This window comes from Podarcis muralis, chromosome 5, assembly GCF_964188315.1.
Source record: "Podarcis muralis chromosome 5, rPodMur119.hap1.1, whole genome shotgun sequence".
In the NCBI taxonomy this organism is placed as follows: domain Eukaryota; kingdom Metazoa; phylum Chordata; class Lepidosauria; order Squamata; family Lacertidae; genus Podarcis; species Podarcis muralis.
The window spans coordinates 90,616,593-90,636,157 of NC_135659.1; the positions used below are offsets into that span (position 1 = coordinate 90,616,593).

Consider the following 19,565-nt stretch of genomic DNA (forward strand, 5'->3'; position numbering starts at 1 on the left):
CATCTCGGCTTCAGATTTGGTCCCAGAGTGTCCCTGTTTCCCAGCCAGTGCTGCTGTCGCCGAGCCCCCCAGGAGGACAAACCGGTGCTTCTCCTGGGCAACAGCAGCTGCAATCTTGCTGTTCTGGCTTCTGGGATAGCTGCGCAGCCTCCTTCCTTGGCCGCTGCTGGCCTCCTTCCTTGGGCAGCTTGTAGTGACTGCTGAAGATCAGGCGAAGAAGAGGAGAAGCTGTCATCACTGTGACGCAGCCCCCCATGATGTGCTAACTCTGAGGGGCAGACAGAGGACAGGGCTGCCCTGGGCAGGAAGAAAGGGGGAGCAGAGTTCAAGGAGTCTTCATTAAAAAAGAAAATGCTTTGTGCATCTGCATCTAATTTTGCCCCTTTCTAAAATGTATTTATCGGTGTGCTTTCTTTCTTTCTTTTTGTTAATCTACGCTGTGGGTTAAACCACAGAGCCTAGAATTTGTCAATCAGGAGGTTGGCGGTTTGAATCCCCATGACGGGGTGAGCTCCCGTTGCTCGGTCCCTGCTCCTGCCAACTGAAAGCACGTCAAAGTGCAAGTAGATAAATAGGTACCACTCCTGCGAGAAGGTAAATGGTGTTTCCGTGCGCTGCTCTGGTTTGCCAGAAGCGGCTTAGTCATGCTGGCCACATGACCCGGAAGCTGTACGCCGGCTCCCTCGGCCAATAAAGCGAGATGAGCACCGCAACCCCAGAGTCGGCCACGACTGGACCTAATGGTTAAGGGTCCCTTTAGCTTTAGCTTTACCTTACCATAAAATAAAATAAAATCAGGATTACAGGGGTTTCTCGGGATGGCAGAGGGGGTGTGTGCTGTGTCCCATTGGTGAAGTGGTGGTGGGAACTCGCCCTTCTTCTGACAGGAAATGCTCTGGGACAGGGGCAAAAAAATGGGGCGTCAAGGAGGGTCAGTTGTGAGGGAGTGAGAGTTGTCCCTATTTTCCTCTGAGGTATGTAGGAGGGCATGCTGGGGAGTAGGCTTCCAAATCTTGTTGGAATCCAACTCCCTTCAGCTCCAAACAGCAAGGCTGATGGTTCAGGGTGATGGGAGATGGAACCCAGCCACACCTTGTGGACCACAAATTCTCCAGTCCTGCCCTCCTGCAATCCCTTTTGCCCTCCCTCCGGATACCTGAAACAGCATCTCTGCCCGTAAGATGCCCTTGGTGGTTTCTCTTGTCCTTCTGCCTCCTGACAAGGGAAGCCCAGTACCAACCATGGCCCTCAGCTTGTTTCTAAAAGGAGAGTTGATTTCTCTCCTGGCTTCCCCTGTCCCTAACCAGCGTTGTTTTAAGCTAATAGAAATAATTAGCAAATCACAGAGGGCCTTTTGTCTTTGAGGCAGTCATTTTCAGATAATGGAGCACAGAAATCAACATAGTGACACAAGACTCAAGAGCAGCATATTGGAGCAACCTGCTGTGGTTTAAGCAGATGTTTAAGTATTCTCAGTATCGCTAAAGTGTATATATACAGTGGTACCTTGGTTCTCAAACTTAATCCGTTCTGGAAGTCCGTTCTAAAACTAAAGTGTTCCAAAACCAAGGAGCGGTTTCCCCAGAGAAAGTAATGCAAAACGGATTAATCTGTTCCAGACTTTTAAAAACAACCCCTAAAACAGCAATTTAACATGAATTTTACTCTCTAACTCCATTGATCCATAAAATGAAAGCAATAATCAATGTACTGTACATTGACAAATAAGACAGTATTGTAGATGATGAAAATTAAAAATATTTTTTTTCTTACTTGCTTTGATGATGGTCATTGTTTGGAGGGAGGACTTTTTTCCATTTCTGCAGTCACACAATCAATCGATCAGCTGAACTGGGTTCAGCACAGTCACAAAAACAAATTAACCGAAAAGCCTCAAAAACAAAAACGCAAAATAAATAGCAAATCCAGAAGCGCCAAATACAGTGGTTCCTTGGTTCTCGAACTTAATCCATTCCGGAAGTCCGTTTAACTTCCGAAATGTTCAAAAACCAAGGTGTGGCTATTGATTGGTGCAGGCGCCCCAGAAACAATAGCCGACAACCGCATCAGACATTTGGCTTAAAAAAAAAAAGTTTAAAAACTGGAACACTTACTTCCAGGTTTTCGGTGTTCAGGAACCAAGGCATTTGAGAACCAAGGCTTTTGAGAACCAAGGCACCACTGTATTTAACCCTGTGCATCTATTGCTGTTGTTAATATGAAAACGGACTCTACATATCGACAGCTCTTCCATATATTTAGGAATCTGATGAGAACACCTGACAATGTGATGGAGGCCTGCACATATTCAGAGGTCCATACCTACTTTACAGGACTGTTGTAAGGATTGTAAGATAACATATAACTTGGAGACTTTAATGTTCCCAAGCATTCGAACAGTGTTCTAAAGTTGCTCTTTTAAGCAGAATCTGCAACAAAATGCTGCAGTGTGTATCCTCACCTAACAGGAGTTCTCCTGTTCCAGCCAGCTATCCATTTCCCCCCCTCCCCCAGTATACTCCATTTCACCTACCCTCCAGTTTTCCTTTCCAACTGACACTCAAAATTATGTGGCTGCTGGACATGCTGGATCCTAACTGGGCTAATTTTTTTTATTATTGTTGTTGTGGAGTGTTGTGTTTTTAGTCCAATCCTGTTGGCGCTGTTGGAGGGAGTGACAAATGATGCTACAAGAGTCAGGGAGCCCTTCTCGTGCACATGTGAATCAGCACCCCAAAATCTACAGGGAATTGGTCCTTTCCCTCCACGATTGATCTTCGAAGCTGTTGAGTGCAGTTGGGAAACCCAGCGCTTTGATTTTTGCAACCTGTGTTTAAAATAGTCCAAAGAAATGACAGACAAGTTTAATGGCAACATACCATTTCCTGAATGTACCGGTTTAGAAAGGGGTCCAGAAATGCCTATTTCACCTAGTCCATAGAAACCAATCTTTTCCTCTCCCCCCCACCCAGCGTCAGAGGTGGGAGGCATTGATTGTGGGGGCGGAAATGTCAAGACTGAGATGCTTTGCACGTCGCAGGTGTACGAGATCATTTTCACATGCCAAATGGCAATAAAAAGGTGAAAGCAAAGGCTGAGGTGGGGTGGAATTCACTTCACGGAACAAAACAGCGAAGCACCTTTTCCCCTCCTGGGTTTTTGGAATAAACTGTAATTAAACTGAGCAAGCTGTGACAGTGAAATTGCTTAAAACCTAATTCTCCCACAGTAATTGCATAGATACCCCCACTAACAACCACCCCACAAAAAAAACCTAGGACATTATCCATCGTTGTTTATCAGTCAAATGTGACACTTGCTCTTGGCTTGGCTTGTCATTTCCACCCCTCTGTAGGTGACGGTTTCAAAGGCATCTGCTGCCAAATAAATGAATGAATGTTCATACCTACAAATATTTCAATGTGTTGAAACAAATAGGCTGTGGGAGATTATCTCCTTCAGCACAAAAAACTGGGTTCTTCTCACCCATTCTAAGAGGAGTACAATCCACTTCATTAAAGTGGACTTGCTTTACTCCACCCTTGTAAATATTTGCAAGGTGGGGGGGGGGATGCTGGAGAAGCCTAGGAACAGCAGTGAGAAGTATTTCGAATTACTGATAGGTTTTTAACATCACGAGAGTGCATAGCTTTCTGCAGCCTGCGAGTGCAAGCCGGGAGCGGGCTAATGGTGGCATGAAATGACAGCAATATAAAACGTTCAGAAATGCACGCTCTGAAGTAAGCATCCCAACAATGCTGGCAGCAGACAAGAAAAAGAAAGACCTGGGACTTCGTTCTCTGACTCCACACACACACACACACACACACACACACACACACACACACCTTGAGCAAATGAAAAGGTCTCTGCTTGGTGCCAGAAAATGGTGGGCTAAACACAAAAGGAGATCTCCAACAGTGACCATCTGCTGATGGAAGAGAATCCATATCCAGAAGGGAATAAAAGCAATTTGCGGCAATGCCCCCTGCAGCAACCCACACTCACCCTAAACTTGCTTCGGAGGGTTCCTCAACCCTCTGGAGAAGGATTAAAGGGGTACAGTGTTGATGAAAGGGGAGCGAAAATGCAGCTGAGAAGCTCAAATCACATATATGACTGGCACACTTCTTTGGAAATTAAACCACTGTCCAGATTTTAACATTCAAAAACTTTTCTTGCAGAAACTTATGGGTGAATTAAAACATAATATGTGCATGCTTCTCCAAGCATGGGTTCACTGTCTCTTCTTTTAACTTCCAAACAACTGTATTTTTCCTCTCTTTCCGGAGCTCAGCACTTTCACCCTTCTGTATCTCAATTATATGCCTTGCAGCTCCTATGAGATATTTCCGTTTTTACCTTCTCCTGCAGCTTTGCTCTTTCTTTCAGGCAGAGAAGAGGCACTCCAACACTCAATTCAGCTTAGCAGTGTTCACAGTGGATTCTTAAAGACAGTCATCTTGCTTCACATAAGTCTTTCCTTCACTAGATACCTCCCATGTGACTAACGTTAGCCAATCCCATGAGAACTCTCTAGAATTCAGTTACCAACCGATCAGATTTAAACACATAGTAATGCATAAAATGGGGTGCAGGTGGCGCTGTGGGTTAAACCACAGAGCCTAGGACTTGCCAATCAGAAGGTCGGCGGTTCGAATCCCTGTGACAGGGTGAGCTCCCATTGCTCGGTCCCTGCTACTGCCAACCTAGTAGCAGTTCGAAAGCACGTCAAAGTGCAAGTAGATAAATAGGTACAGCTCCAGTGGGAAGGTAAACGGCGTTTCCATGCGCTGCTCTGGTTTGCCAGAAGCGGCTTAGTCATGCTGGCCACCAGACCCGGAAGCTGTATGCCGGCTCCCTCGGCCAATAAAGTGAGATGAGCTCCGCAACCCCAGAGTCGGTCATGACTGGACCTCATGGTCAGGGGTTCCTTTACCTTTTTAATGCATAGAAGCATTAACAATTTCAATGAATTAAATTCCAGTACTTAACATACAGTACTTAACATACACTGCGGGCGGGGGGGGGGGATTAGCTGAAAATTATCCCCCTCCCTCTTATGCTGCTGTGTTTCCTTCTAGTAGGTGAAAGTTGCCATCAGACACCATCCATACCTGGAAATAATATACAGTTTAGACTCCCAAACAGAGAACCAGTCAAAAACAGCTAGACTCAACCTCTGGACCTTTATTAAGTATGGCCACCCTAACTGAGGGAGGGACAAATGAAATGAGGCCTTGTCCCATGGAAAATGCTTCTCCAGCAACTGCTCATGACTTTAGAAACTGTTGTCTGTTCCTGTTCTTAGTCTAGAAGGTGTCACTTATGTCTGCCATTAAAATGAGCCAGGAGAGAGTAATTTAAAAATATATGTGCTAGTCTGTGTCTAGTCTCCATTCAATGCATCTGCAAATCAAATGCCAAAACTATCTTTTAGCTGTCACTAGAGACCTAGTCTACTCGCACCAAACCACCGGTTGCAGCAAGGCTTATTTAAAAGAAAAAGTGGGGGGCGGGGAGAGTCAAGGTAAAAACAAAACAAAAGTATAACATTAAAATATTACAGTATCAAATATGTACAAAAAATATTCAGACTGTGCCCCCAAACTGTGTATAAATCATTAAAGCAAGCTGAAGCTGCAAATCATCTTGTGACTGTCCATTTGAGAGTAAATGTTTTAAAAACAAGTTATTCTCTTGGATGTTACCAGGCAGTTTTGCAAGTCAAAGTGAAGCTGTGAGATGGCTTTTAGAGTAAAAAACGGTGGATTAAAAAGATATTAGCCAAATGCATTTAACCGCAGTACCTTAGATGCCTCCAGGGTTCAAATCCAGAGCATCATACATTAACATAAGTATTAGGGTTTGCTGACTAATATATCTTGATTGACTGACTGACATTTATATAAGCTCTCTTTGGGCATCGTGGCAAACATGTATACAATTCCGTGGGCTGGGAGAGTGGAGCTGAACCCATTGTTCCCACCACATCTATTGTATCCCTGACAGCTGAGTCCCACCATGGTCCATGAGTGGAAGAGCCAAAGCCCATTCTCTGACATATGAGCTCATGCTCTCCATACAATTTAGATGCCCACATGACTGGGCTTCTAAATTGCATAGGGAGTCTACATACATACCTGAACCTGCTATGGGCCTTTAACCTATGTATATGGAGTGGCAGCAGGGCCAGACCATTGCGCATTAGAATCCCTTGAGGGCACTGGATGCCTGAATGTGGCTATTTTGCCACCATTATAGATATACAGATGGGACGCGGGTGGCGCTGTGGGTTAAACCACAGAGCCTAGGACTTGCCAATCAGAAGGTCGGTGGTTCGAATCCCATGAAGGGGTGAGCTCCCGTTGCTCGGTCTCTTCTCCTGCCAACCTAGCAGTTCAAAAGCAAGTCAAAGTGCAAGTAGATAAATAGGTACCACTCTGGCGGGAAGATAAACAGCATTTCCGTGCGCTGCTCTGGTTTGCCAGAAGCGGCTTAGTCATGCTGGCCATGTGACCCGGAAGCTGTACGTCGGCTCCCTTGGCCAATAAAGCGAGATGAGCGCCGCAACCCCAGAGTCAGCCACAACTGGACCTAATGGTCAGAGGTCCCTTTACTTTACCTTTATATGTACAGATATATGCAGAAAAAGAGAAGGGGGGTGGCAAATTTAAAACCTCATCTTCTGCGCATTTGACTGATTGTGAACAGGGTCCTGTAGGTCTGACCGTCATTTTAAGGTAAGCTTCCACTCGCCACCTATCTGCCACAGAAAAGCTTTGCCCCAACCCTGCTTTACATGAGAGGGTGTGCATCATAGCCCTAGCACTAGCACTGGATGAAGACTCCCGCACATAATGTTTCTAAGGATAAAATATAAAGTTTCTTTTCCACCCCCATCAAGGAGCTGTCAACAAGGCAGGTCATCCACAGGGCAGGCACACACACACACACACACACACACACACAGAAGGCACGGAATGCAATTAGCTGTTCATTAGCAGAAAAACAACAAAACAGCAATGTCCCTGGTTTGTGCTAACTCAGTGTAGGTGTTGCTGAAACTAAGCCCTAGGCATGTCCTTCCCCTCTAGCCTCTCCTTCTGGATCCCTCCCAAGCAGACGAAGGCTGTGTTGAGGAGGTGGGCTCCTCCTCTGAACCTGTCTGGCACGTTGCTCAGCATGCAGGATCCTCCTTGAGCCGGGAGTCAGAGGGGGAGGTGGCGGCAGGACTGGGACTGTCTGTGTGCACTCTGTGACTTTCAGCTTCTAATCCTATCCTGGACTCTCCTTGATCACTTGTCTCCTATTTATATCAGCTCCTAGCTCTTCCGTTCTGCTGCCTAGTGTTCCACCACCAGGCTCCAGGTTCTAAGGTGTCATCTTCAGAGTCCTCCCCAGGGAGCTCTTGGGCTGGTGGCTCCCATTGTTTCTCACCCAGCCTGTTGCTGACACACACACCTCCCCGCCATCTGTTTAGGCCTCTGTTGTTGTTGTTTTTTTTCAATTAACGAGCTATTAAAACACAATTGTAGTTTCTACAGTATGAACGCGCTTATCGGATGGCATTTACTTAAGCTGCATTTCCTTAGTATGTATCGTGTCACAGTGTCTCAAATCTCTTTCATAAGGAAGGGCAAGATGGCTGTCAAGAAGACTGACAGTGTATGTCTGAGTTGGAGAGAAGGATTCGGTTTCAGTGGTGTGTTTTAATTGTCGTCCGACCACAAAGTAAAAAAATAAAATCTGTTAACGGAATGATTATGGACATTTAAGCTGCCATTAAGGCATGCGTAAGCATCCCATAGACTAGGTAGGTAGCTGTAGGCTTCACAAAATGACAGACCAGCCATGTGGCTAATTGCTTCTCATCATATTCAGTGGATAATGGAGGCAGGAGAGGAATCTACTCATAGCAGTGGGGATCGACTGCCTCTCAGATGTAATGAAACTTTAGAAAGGACTTTTTTAGAAATAGCCACTAGCAGTTTCTCTGGGAATGGTAGTAAAGTTCAAGAGCTTTCTTGAAAGGTCAAATACACCGTTATATAATTTCCTTGATGTTTCTTTGAGAACATCAAGCACACTGTCAGAAATGGTCTGACATCCAGCCACTGTCCTTTTGTGGGGTTTTGTTTCCCATCTGAACTCTCTCGTCCTCCTTTTCCTTTCTCCCTTCAGCTCTCTCCCCCAACCTCCTCTTTATGTGAAGTTGCTGATCAGAGATCTGCCTTGCCCTTTCTCCCAAAAGAACATATTTCAGCTTAAGTGGCCGCCATGACAACTTTGTCCTCGCAATAATTATGGGAATTAGCCTAGGTTGAACCTAAGAAGAACCCTGATGGATAAGCTTATATAAGAAAAGTCTGCAGGATCAGGCCAGAGGCCAATCTAGTGCAAGATCCTGTTCTCATAGGAGCCAGCCAGATGCCCACAAAGAGCCCAAAAGCTACACACTGAAACATGGAAGTTAGGCTGGCTCCAGATGTGATGATTAAAAGAAGAGTCTATCATTGAGATGTTGGATCCAGGCCAATGGCCCATCTAAGTCCAGCATCCCATTCTCACAGCGGCCAACCAGATGCCTGTGGAAAACCAGGAAGCAGAACTTGAGCACAAGAGCCCTCTCGCTTCCTGCCGTTTCCAGCAACTGGTATGTGGAGGCATTGTGGCCTCCAACTGTGGAGGTACAGCACAGCCATCATGGCTAGTAGCCATTGACAGCCTCCATGAATTTGTCTTATCCTCTTCTGCAGCCATCCAAATTGGTGGCCGTGACTGCTCCCAGTGGGTGCGAGTTCCAGAGTTTAACTCTGTGCAGTGTGAAGTAGTGCCTTCTCTTATCTGTCCTGACACTTCCAATATCCAGCTTCATTGGTGGTTCATCACTTCTGGTGTTATGAGAAAGGTCTCATAACTCCCTGGTCCTGAATGGGGTAACTGTGCCCCTGAAGGACCAGGTGTGCAGCCTGGGAGTCATTTTGGACTCACAGCTGTCCAAAATGTCCAGCTCCACCTGGTACACAGGCTGAGACCTTACCTGCCTGCAGACTATCTTGCCAGAGTGGTGCATGCTCTAGTTATCTCCTGCTTGGACTACTGCAATGCGCTCTACGTGGGGCTACTTTTAAAGGTGACCCAGGAACTGCAATTAATCCAGAATGCGGCAGTCATGATTCGCAACTTGGAAGTTTAGATAGCCAATCACGTTGGGAGTGGGAGTAGCCCAGGCCTTCAGAAATGCATATAAGCAGTTGCTTTGCCCCTGTTGTCCAGTTCTGCTAGTTCAGTAAAGGTTCTTGATGTTATCACTGTGTCTTGCCTCGTGGGAACCCACCTATACTTCACTCAGAGTCATATCACTATCTTTTTTGTGAAATGAAGTGTCCCAAACACAGACCTCCCAAGCGCCCCAAAAAAATGGAACATCACATTTTTTCACGTGCGATCTCAGCAGCCATTTTGGGTGCTGTGACGTTCTAGCCCCTCCCCCCCCAGTGTTTTTGGTGGCTAGAACTCTGTGCAGGTCATGTGACATGAACGGAAGCGCATCCCAGAAGACACGTGTCCCAGTTTCAGATCCAAAAATGTTGGACAGCATGCAAACAATGTAGCTTCTCCTCATAGGTGGTCTTCCTCCTGATCATTTTTGTTTGCCCTTCTAAGTGGTACACGAGCCACCTGAGAGAGCCACCAAGGTAACCTCTTAAGCATTCTAGTTGAGAAGGGATTTGAACCCAGGTTTCCCAGTCTAATTCTCTAACTTTATACCATACTTCCCTGAGCTATGTCATAGCCCTCTTTGCCAATGAAAGCACACCCCAAATGTGTGCAACTGCATTTTCTCGCAACTGTCCTCCTTTTTCTTTTCTTTTTTCCCTCTATTCGCCTCTCCTCTGTCATCATATTTAGAATGCAAGGTCCTCACAGCAGGAACCTATCTTGATTTTGTTGCTGTTGCTTACATTACCCTGATAAGTGCTGCGCACATCGAGGGCATAATAACAGTTTCAATAACCACCGTCCTCTCTTTTTGTCTCCTTTTCCCCAGTGAAATTTAGCGGCTGCTCTGAGAGCAAAGGAATCCAATATGAAACTGACAACTTGGACTTCAAGGTGAGGACAGATGGGACTATCTACGCCACCCAACAGGTGCAAATCCCCTCGGAGCAGACAATATTTATGGTGACGGCATGGGACCACCAGGCCGTAGAAAGCTGGGAAACTATGGTCAGGTTACTGGTGGGAGAAAAATCACAACACAAGGGACAAAAGGTAAAAATAACAATGATGGCAATTCAGAGAAGGGGAGGGGGAGAATTGCCAATACATTTGTTGGCTTTATGATGCCACAAGACTCTTTTTGTGGCACATTGTTTCAAGCTTTTGTGTGGGCAGCGGGTGGGGGGCTTATTATGGGAATTTCACCACCGCCACCTTAATCTGGCCTTGGTGCAAGGTGTTAGTGTTTTTGCCTATAGCCCAGAAAGGCTTGGAGCCCTGTGCTCAAAGGACCTTGTACATCATTATAGGCCTCCACAATCTCTAATGGTCAATTAAAATGTGCAGAAACAGTGCATGCTAATATCTTGGCTGGAATGTGGGAATCGTATATTTAAAAGGTCTCCATGTTAACAAGCAATATAGACTCTTCTCCCTAATGTGCTAACTCTCCATGACCTGCGGGGTGTTTAAAAATAAATAAATCCCAGAAGCAGATCCTTCACCTGCAGTCTGAAATGGTACAATCCAAGACAGACTGTATCATGTTTGAATCAACCAAGAATGTCCATTTCTAGAAGAGGAGGAGGAGGAGGAGGAGTTTGGATTTGATATCCCGCCTTTCACTCCCTTTAAGGAGTCTCAAAGCGGCTAACAATCTCCTTTCCCTTCCTCCCCCACAACAAACACTCTGTGAGGTGAGTGGGGCTGAGAGACTTCAAAGAAGTATGACTGTCCCAAGGTCACCCAGCAGCTGCATGTGGAGGAGCGGAGACGTGAACCCGGTTCCCCAGATTACGAGACTACCGCTCTTTTTTTTTTTTTTTTTTTTTTTATTATTTTAATGCTTTTATTAAATCCAACTCATTATACATTTTATCCATTTTACAACAAATCATACCCATTTTCGACTTCCTTCAACGTTGCTGACATTCTTTCATAGTTATTCTTTTGATACACATTCCATTCTTCCATATTGCCATTTACACCTCCTTTCCTCCTATATTTTTAGTAAACAATATTCATTAGTTCTTTACAAAGCCTCTTTAAACCCCACCAGCGTTGTATTTACACCATAATTATTTTCCAGATAACACGTAAATTTCTCCCAGTCCTTTATAAATTTTTGATCTTTTTTATATCTAATCTTCCCTGTTAATCTATCCAATTCTGCATACTCTATTAATTTTGCTCTCCATTCCTCTACCTTTGGAATTTCCTCCTGCTTCCACCTCTGAGCCAATACCATTCTGGCAGCTGTTGCAGCATACTGGAAAAGTTTATGATCTTTCCTTCTGATGTCCTTCCCTACAATACCTAATAAGAAAGCCTCTGGTCTCTTCACAAAGGTATACCTCAATATCTTTTTCATCTCGTTATAGATCTCTTCCCAGAAGCTTTTAACTTTCTTACACTCCCACCACTGGTGGAAGAATGTGCCTTCTTTAAGTTTACATTTCCAGCATTTGTTATCTACTCTGTACATCTTTGCCAGTCTCACAGGAGATAAATACCATCTGTAGAGCATTTTCATCATGTTTTCTTTCAATGTCATACAGGCAGTAAATTTTATATTCTCTTTCCACAGCCTTTCCCAATCCTCCAGTTGAATATTGTATCCCAAATCCTTTGCCCATTGCACCATCACCGACTTCACCTCCTCATCCTTCGTATACCATTCTAACATTATTTTATACATTTTTGATAGATTTTTAAATTCACTATTTATTATCTCTTTTTGAAAGATTGATTCTTTTTCTACATACCCCCTTTCCTTCAGCTCTTTTTTAAACATTTCGTTAATTTGGAAGTAATGTAGCCAGTCATATGTTAACGTTTTGACTTGGTCATACGGCTTCATTTTCCACTTCCCTCCTTCATTGATGACCATTCCTCCATATGTTCCCCACTTTCCTCTCATGTTGATTTTCTTAACACACATTATTTCTAACGGGGATAGCCAATGTGGGACTTTTGGTTCTAGTATGTTTTTATATCTATCCCAAACTTCTATTAATGCTCCTCTAAAGATATGGTCCCCAAATCCCTTATGTTGCCTCTTTTTATCACACCATAGGTATGCGTGCCACCCGAATTTGTTATTAAACCCTTCCAAGTCTAGTAGTTCTTTATCTTCCAATTTTACCCAATCTTTCAGCCAACATAGGCATGCTGCCTCGTAATACAATCTCATGTCTGGAAGACCGAAGCCTCCTCTCTCCTTTGTGTCTGTCAATAACTTAAATTTAATTCTGGGCTTCTTTCCTTCCCAGACATATCTTGATATCACCTTTTGCCATTCCCCAAAAGATTTTGTACCCTTTAATATGGGTAAAGTTTGGAATAAAAATAACAACTTAGGTAGCACCATCATTTTTACCATTGATATTCTTCCCCATAGTGTTAGTTTCAGTCTATTCCAGACCTCCAAATCTTTCTTTATTTCTTTCCACATAGGAATGTAGTTATATTGGTATAAATCTATATTCTTATCTGAAAGCCAAATTCCCAAATACTTAATCTTTTTAACTACCTCAATTTCCGTTTGTTGCTTTAGTATTTCAATTTTATCTTGGTCCATATTTTTCACTATCATTTTAGTCTTCGTCTTATTCAATCTGAATCCTGATAATTTCCCAAATTGTTCCATCTCTTCCAAAATTTCTTTTGTACTTTCTGTCGGTTCTTCCAAAGTCACCACCACATCATCCGCAAAGGCCTTTACTTTGTATTCATTAATACCTAATGTCACCCCTTTAATTTGCTTATTTTGTCTTATGGCATTTAATAGAACTTCCAGGACCACTATAAACAACAATGGCGAAAGCGGACAACCCTGCCTTGTTCCTTTGGATATTTTTATATCTTCAGTGATGATGTTATTTATAATTAACCTTGCCTTCTGTTCTGTGTATATTGCTTCAATACCATTAAAGAATTCTTGACCCACCTCCATAACCTCCAAATTTCTCAACATAAATTCCCAGATCACATTATCGAAGGCTTTCTCCGCGTCTATGAATATTAAACTTGCTGGTTTGTCATACCTATCGGACAGGTACTCTATAACATTGACTATATTTCTTATATTATTCCTTAATTGCCTGCCCGGTAGGAAGCCTTGTTGGTCTTTATGTATAATTTTCACTAATATCTTTTTTAATCTCTTTGCTAAGATTCCTGTAAAGATTTTATAGTCTGTATTTAAAAGCGATATAGGTCTGTAGTTCTTAATTTGGGTCAAATCCGAATCCTGTTTTGGTATTATTGTGATAAATGCCTCTTTCCATGTCCCTGGGATATCCTTTTCTTTTAAGATATTGTTCATAACTTTAATTAACGGGGTCGTCAACGTATCTTTCATTTCTTTATAGTAACTTGAGGTGAACCCATCCGGGCCCGGTGCTTTCCCTCTTTTTAGTTCTTTTATGATTTCTTCTACTTCTTCTTTGCAAATTGGTGCATTCAACTGTTCTTTTTGATCTGTTGGGATCTTCTTCACCATCTTCTCTTTCAAATACCTTTCTATTTTCTTCTTGTTGTTCCTTTCTTTATTCCTATATAATTGTTTATAAAAGTCGACGAATCCTTTCCTAATTCCTTTCGGATCTGTTATTTCTTCTCCATTCACTTCAATTTTGCTGATTGTGTTTTGTTCTTTTCTCCTCTTAACTTGCCAAGCAAGCCATTTCCCTGATTTATTAGCAAACTCGAAATTTTTTTGTCTTAACCTTTTAATGTTCCACTCAACCTCTTTATTTATTAGCATCGCAAACTGGGTTTGGAGAATCTTTATTTCCTGTATTATCTTCTCGTTATTGGGTTTTTTGATCAGTTTTTGTTCCTTACTCATGATCTGTTCCAAAATCTCCTTTGTCTTTTTTTCTTTGTTATTTCTTTTCCATGCATTCTGTTGGATACAAAGGCCCCTCATCACCGCCTTACTTGCATCCCATACCACACTCATTTTTGTCCCCTTATCCATATTGTCTCTAAAGTAATTAGATAAGTTTTTTTGTGCTTTTTCTACAAATTTTTGCTCGTCCCATATGTTGTCATTCAACCTCCACCTGAAGGTTCGCTCTTCAAAGCCTTTTAACTCCATTTCTATTGGGTTGTGGTCTGAGATCACCTTAGCCTGTATTTCTATTTTTTGAATTCTAGGAGTTAACTCCTTTGATACCCATATTTGATCTATTCTTGACATTGTTTGATTTGGTTCTGAGTGGTATGTGAATTGCTTCTCCAAGGGATGTCTGAGCCTCCAAATATCTACTAAGTTACAGTTCTTCGTCATTTCAAAGAACGTTTTAGGCAGTTTTCCTTCCTTATTTTTCGTTTTCCTCAGTCTATCCATCTCTAATGAAACCACCCCGTTCATATCCCCCATTATTATAATTTTTTGGTCCATATATTCAAGTAATTTCTCCTCCATCAATCTAAAGAATTCCCTCTTATTCCCATTTGGTGAGTAGATCCCAACAATTATCAACTTTTCACCTTGCCACTTAATTTGAACCATTATAATTCTACCTTCTTCATCCTTAAATAATTGGTGAGATTCAATTTTATTTTTAATGTAAAGTACAACACCTCTTTTTTTCTCTTTATCCGAGGATACAAATTCATTTCCCAACCTTTTATTTATTAAAATTTTCCTATGTTTTTTAATCACGTGGGTTTCTTGTAGACATATGATATCTAAATTTTTCTTTTTTAACATATGTTCAATCCTATTCCGTTTTCTCTTATCGTTCATCCCATTCACATTCCAGTTCCATAGTCTTAACGCCATTTTTCTTGTCACTATTTGGCTTTGAGTTTACCTTATAGTCTTTCTATCTCTTCTCTTCCCTCGTCTTCTTTCTCTTCTTCTGATTCTCTCTCTACCTGTTCCTCTTCTTCTCTTGATTCAAATTCCTCCCTTAAATTTAGTCCTCCTACTGCCCCTTCAACCTCTTCCTCCTCTACTTGAAGCTCTTTATATCTCCTTGTGAATTTCCCTATCTCTTCCGGACTACTCAATCTTCTTTTGACCCCTTTATAGAAAAACGAGACTCCTTCTGGGAACTCCCATCTGAAGTCGATCTTATTTTTCTTAAGCAGTTGCACCAATGGTTTATAAGTCTCTCTTCGTTTCAGCAGTCTTATTGGAATATCTTTAAATATGATTATATAGTTCCCATCAATATATAATCTTTTCACTCTGTTTCTTTGTAAAATCTGATTTCTCATCTCTCTATCTTTGAATGTTATTAGGCAGTCACCAGGGAATTTTTTTGCTTTACTTGATCTTATTTTCATTCTAAATGCATTTTGTACTGTTCTCCCCACTTCTTCCTCCGATAACCCCATCCACTGTGCAATCTCTTTTATCAATCTTTCTTTTATATTTTCATTTTGTACTTCCGGTATTTGCCTCAATCTCAAATTCACTTCTCTCTGTTTTAGTTCATTCATTGCGATAGAGTCCTTTATTTCTTCCTGTACTTTGTTTAAGTCTACAATCTCGTTTTTCATCTTCTCTTCTTCCCGTTTCATCTCTTTTATTTCTTGTTTTGTTTTTTTAAGACCTTCATCCACTCTCTTAGAAACCTCTTTAATTTGTCCCTTTAGTTCACTAACTGTCTCCTCAATCTTTTTATCCATTTTCTCAATTTTATTATCAACCTGTTCTAATTTTGTCTCCAGATTTTTTTCACTCTGTTTGATTTCTGCAAACATCTTCAATATTTCTGTTTTGAACTCTGCTTCCTGTTTTGAAGCTCTTCTATCTGTTGGGGTCCCCCCCTCCATCCCCTTTTTTTGTGTATGCGACATTCCCCCAAATATCAAATATCGGATATAAAAAAAACAAAAAACAAAAACAAATTAAGTTATACAATTTCTAAACAATTCCTAAATATTTGCAATTACAATTGTTATTATCTTTAAATGCTATTTGGGATATCCGTTGCAGGTTAACAATACACCACAGAGAGGTAAGTTATAAATTACAGATGATTTAACAGTTTACCCTCAGAGTCACATGAAAAGTTTTGTTACGTCTCCACTGGAATTTAAAAGAGTATTAGTTGTTGATCTGTAATCTTCCTGCCCCCATTTGGGCTAATCCAATCCGTAATCTTCTTGCCCCCGTTCGGGCTAATCCAATCAGATCTTTGAATAGTCTATTTTTGGTTTAAGGGTCCAAGAGCACTCCAAAGGAGGCACAAAATAGTGTCCCTTTAGTTTGATAGTCCAAAGATAATTCAAAGATACTCCAGAGGATGAAAGATGAACGATGAAAATAAAAGAGGCAAGTTCCCAACTTTTCAGAAGATAAAAGTAAAACAGGCAGATCCCCAGCTTCAAAAAGTAAAGATATTGGGTATAAAGTCAAATTATGATTCCAGATGTATTCAAATTTCGCCTCCAAATTTCAAAGTATCTTTAATTCCCCTTAGGAATAAATTTGGCCCTTAAAGTAGGTCTCTATACTCAATAATTCCAGAAGGATTTTCCTTTAGATGCTAGAGAAGTCTTAAAGACAATCTTCTTCAATTTCGCAGTCTTAAATTGCTTCCACACAGATTTCCTGCTTTAGTACTTTAAATAGTGATGTTTAGTTTAGACCCCTAGAGGGAGCCTAATTCTATCAGGTCGTGGAGAGAGTTCTTGAAGAAACAGGAAGAGAAAGCCCTAAAATGGCTCCTTTTACTCCGGCAGTTCTCTTTAGAGTTCAATTTTCAATTTTCACCAATTTACAATCCCAAACCAATATAAAAATAGATACCAATAGTCATTTAGCTGATCACCCAGGGCCCTCCTTCTTTTTTTCTTCTTTATCAAAGGGAAAAACGTAAAGCAAATATCTTAGAAAATCTTTTAGTTATAACATTAGAGCCCTCCTAAATATGGCGTCTGAGGTTTTCTTAGTATGGTAGTCACTCACAGATTTTCTTAACGTCTCACAGAGTTCACAGGGATATATTCATACAGCTCTCTTTATCTTTCCTATGCTCACCCACACTGGGGCCCCACTTCAATCACAGAGGTTTCTGCTCCCCTTTCTTCTTTGAAGAGAGTTATTTCTCCATGCCAAAGTCCACAAAGTTAATTTGTTGCAGGGGAGACAAAAACAGTAACCGCTAGCGGCAACTTACTTTCATTTTCGGCTTTGCATACAGCCTGTGTCTTTTAACGAAGACAGACGTCCGCTGAACTCGAGCTCTTCTCTTTTTAATTCGGAGACTTCCTTGTTCTTACCACTCCTTAACTCCAGCTATTTTAAAGATTTTTGTGTCCGAATTTCTTTGTCTTGAGAGCGGAGCGCTATCCCCCCCAGGCTCGGGGCTTTGCTTATTAGCCGTTGCAATGGTCTCCCGATCGCCACTGCTCGTTCCGCCGCACTCTTCACCTCTTTTTTACGGAGGCTACCTGGCGGCCGAAACAGCAGTTTTCAGGCACCGCCGGGAACCTGAACCCCTAGACACCCTCCAGAGGTAAAACCAGAGGTTTTGCGCCCCAAAAACCTCCTTTTTTCCGGCCAAAAAGCTAGGGCTCTCCCATCAGAAAAAGCCCTTGCCTGTAGCGGGTTCCGCGCTCCACCGGAAGTCGAGACTACCGCTCTTAACCACTACACCACACTGGCTCTCTAGGCTAGCTAGGCTAGGGGGAAGTGTCTGTAGAGGAAGCAATTATACAATAGAATCAATGAATGGTGGAACGGTTTCCTGCCTCTTTTCTTCCATCAACACCCATTGCCCCTGCATTCATAGTAGACAGCAAACCAAGGGCTACGATGTTTGCTCAATTTCCCAACAGCCTTTGTGGCCAGGAATAAACTCAGGCTGGGGTGAAGGAGGGTGCTATTGCTATTTTTAGTCTTTTGTTTAAGAACCCAGGGCCCTGGATCCATCCCAAAATGGTACCTCATCTTGCTGTTGGCCATCCAAACATTAGAAACAAGGCGGGCGGGAGATGTGAGCAATAAATAAATAAATCAGACCAGGCATGTTTTTCCAAACAGGCGCAGCAACACACAGTAGTGAGACCCTTGTGAATCATTTCGCGGCTGTGAATTCTATTCCCCATGTGCAGACTTTCAGGTTAATGTAGCTAAAGGGGGGAATTGACTTTTGAGCTGGGTTCTTCCTTATTCTTAAAAGGCCACTCGATCATCCTTTAGATTGAACTTTGGTGAACTGGGGAGAATTTCTCACCCACTTCCTGCCTTCACGTCCCCTTTTGTGGTGATGTATCGTCCCCTTTGGTTGAGATACAGCCTTCAGACAAATGGGTAGAAAGGGAAGCTTAATTCTCCTCTGCTCCTGGAGCTTCTGCCAAGCCCCTCTTTTTACATTGACTCTGACTCTGCCTGTGTTGCCGACATCTGAATATGTACCTGAGGCTCTTCAGCAGAGAATCCCACGGCAATAAATTTCCCTTCATTGACCCCATTCTTTGGCCCTGTAGCTTCGCAGACGTGCCATTTGCTATTGAAGAAGTAATCCAGACTTCCAACCTGAAGATTTATTATCTAGAGATGGAGGACTGTCAGGTTGGAGGGACCGCTTTTGGAAAATTAGCTGCCAGCTCATCCTGACCTTTAGGGAAAGCAATGACTGCATAGGCTCTGGGACGGGGCAGGGGAGGGGGATTTTGTGAAGAAGGACTTAAGGCGCAGGTTGTGTTTAGCTTGCAGAAGTGAAGACTTGAGGGGGTGGGGGGAGCAGGATGGCATAATACTCTAAAATATCTGAAGAGGGCAAAGACTTGTTTTCCGCTCACTCCAGAGACCAGGTCAGATATAGCAACTTTATGTTATAGATACCCCGCTTTATCACTACCCAAAGGAGTCTCAAAGCGGCTAACAATCTCCTTTCCCTTCCTCCCCCACAACAAACACTCTGTGAGGTGAGTGGGGCTGAGAGACTTCAGAGAAGTGTGACTGGCCCAAGGTCACCCAGCAGCTGCATGTGGAGGAGCGGGGAATCGAACCCAGTTCACCAGATCATGAGTTTACTGCTCTTAACCACTACACCACACTGGCTGATGGTGCTGATAATGGCAAGGTTGCAGGTTTGATCCCTGTATGAGACAGCGGCATATTCCTGAATTGCAGTGGTTTGGAGTAGATGAATTTCAGGGTCCCTTCCAACTCTACGATTCTATGATTCTATTGAAACTGAGTCCTTCATAGAGCAACACTGTTTTAATGCTTTTTGCAATTGAGCCGGAGTGCCCTATACTCTGCAAATAGGAACACATTTCGTTTCAGTATTACAGATCACACTGTCGTCTCGAGTGAGCTACGTAAAATTTCTCCCCGGTGAAGAGAATACAAGCTGCAGTGCATT

At 42.6% G+C, this 19,565-nt stretch overlaps 1 protein-coding gene across 8 annotated transcripts in view; it reads left to right on the forward strand.

The window, feature by feature from the left end:
• The window catches only part of CDH4 (cadherin 4), an 831,041-nt gene that overhangs the window by 466,319 nt on the left and 345,157 nt on the right, over positions 1-19,565 (forward strand). For 3 of the 8 annotated variants that reach the window (XM_028735371.2, XM_077929337.1, XM_077929343.1), the window contains one exon: positions 10,055-10,278. In XM_028735371.2, coding sequence (XP_028591204.2) covers positions 10,055-10,278 — 224 coding nt within the window. The remainder of the gene's footprint in view (positions 1-10,054; positions 10,279-19,565) is intronic. The other 5 variants (XM_077929341.1, XM_077929342.1, XM_077929344.1 and 2 more) reach the window with 2 other exon arrangements.